The following is a 1,713-nucleotide window of genomic DNA, read 5'->3' on the forward strand; positions in this document are numbered from 1 at the left end:
CTGCCCGGCTCAGGCCCCGGGCTGGTCTTCCCACCCGCTGGAGGGGAGGGGCGGTCTGGGGAGAGGCCGGCCCACTTGGGCCTGTGTGGCGCACACCGGCCTGTCACTGTGGAAGCCGAGCCCACCCGGCCACACACCAGGGCCATGGCTCAGGCAAACAGGCCCCCGCCCGCCCAGGCCAGCCCCACCCCGACCTCACTCAGACCCGCCTTGCCAGGGTCACTCTGGGTGTGATCACAGCTCTGTGCCTCCAACACGCCTCCCGGTCTGGCAGGCTCCTATTCACCTTCCAGAGCCCCATCCTACAGCTCCTCTTCCCCTCCCCCAGATGCAGCCACAGCAACCACATGCTAGGTCTGGCTCTGCCCCTGCACCGGGCCCCAGAGGCAGGTTCTCTGAAGGCAGGGCCTGGGACCCCGGACTGCCCAGCTTAGGGCTAGGAACAGATTGCACAGGCAGAGCCTTCCGGAATGAACATATGAACCAAGGCTCCCTCCTCCAGGAAGCCTCCCTGGCTCCGCCCGGCTCCATGGGCTGCCAGGGCCAACGTCTGTGGGGGGCACAGCCACCTGCCCAGGCCCTGTCAGGCCCTGGGGCTCCAGAGTCACTGCCAGAACCTGGGCTACTGCTCCGGGCCTGTGGGGGAAGGCGGGCCCTGGGCAGCACAGCTGCCAGCCGGGAACAGAGCAGCCATTCAGGCAGGCCCACGTGCTGGCCCCAGGGGCCGCACCCCGCCCAGGCTGGATGGCGGGCGAGGGGCTCGTCCCTTGAGGAGGGGACCCAGGCTCCGAGCTGGGCTCGGGGCTGCCTCCTGGGAGCCTCAGCTTCCTCATCCGCAAGGCGGGAGGACGGCAGACCAGCCTCCGGACAGGGCCCCGGCGGGCGACAAAGCCGCGTCCCCACCGCACCCGTGCAGGCTGCAGACTTGGCCCTCCCTGTCAGCAGGGTCTGCTCCCACCAGGGAGGGAGGAGACAGCACACCCGGCCCTGGCCCTGCCTGCTGGCGTCGAGGATGAGGTGGGCACGGCCTGGCAGGGCTGCAGACAGCGGGGCTCAGTTTCCGGAAACCTAAGAGCTGGGTGACGCGTCCCTTTGGGGGAAGAAGACGCGCCCTTGTCCCCTGCCGTCCAGGGAGGCCAGCTGGTCAGGCTGGGGACAGCCTGGCCGCGGCCGGTCCACCCAGGAAGAGGGAGGACTCGACCAGGACGTGGGGACGCCCGTCTGTCGCCCTCTGTGGGGAGGCCACCGCCATGGCCGAGCCGCGAGGCAGGACGCTGTGGAAGGCGGCTCCTGACCCGTCCACGGCTTGTGGCTGGACCCCTGGGCCCTGTCTCACACGGGAGAAACCAGACCCTGCGAGCTCAAGGTCGCACGCGGCTGAGGTCACCTGGGCGTGGCGGTGGCCCCAAGGCCACCCTCCCTGTGCCGCGGCCCCTGCAGCAAAGGCTCTGACAAGCTCTGCAGGGAAGAAACTGCCGCCTGGCCGCCTGGTGCCGCCGAGGTGGGCGGGCACCTCTTCCCGGCCCCACTCACCCGTCGATGATGAGCTGGTCGTAGGGGGCCGGCTTGTCGCACGCCGGGCACATCCAGGTGGGCTTCTTCTCGTTCATCTGCAGGTAGAAGACGGCGTCGAAGCACTGCAGGTGGGCGCAGGTCTCCGCCCGGCAGGGCACGGACAGCCGCATCTTCACCAGCTGCGGGGCGGGCGCGTGA

General features: G+C 69.9%; 1 protein-coding gene across 1 annotated transcript in view; it reads right to left on the reverse strand.

The window, feature by feature from the left end:
- Window positions 1-1,529: 1,529 nt before the first annotated feature.
- The window catches only part of PIAS4 (protein inhibitor of activated STAT 4), a 28,747-nt gene continuing 28,563 nt past the window's right edge, over window positions 1,530-1,713 (reverse strand). The window contains exon 9 of the mRNA XM_021707884.1: window positions 1,530-1,694. Within this exon, the coding sequence (XP_021563559.1) occupies window positions 1,530-1,694 (165 nt within the window). The remainder of the gene's footprint in view (window positions 1,695-1,713) is intronic.

Source organism: Carlito syrichta, unplaced genomic scaffold (assembly GCF_000164805.1).
Source record: "Carlito syrichta isolate Samal-C Ts95f unplaced genomic scaffold, Tarsius_syrichta-2.0.1 Scaffold126587, whole genome shotgun sequence".
NCBI classification, from domain to species: Eukaryota; Metazoa; Chordata; class Mammalia; order Primates; family Tarsiidae; genus Carlito; species Carlito syrichta.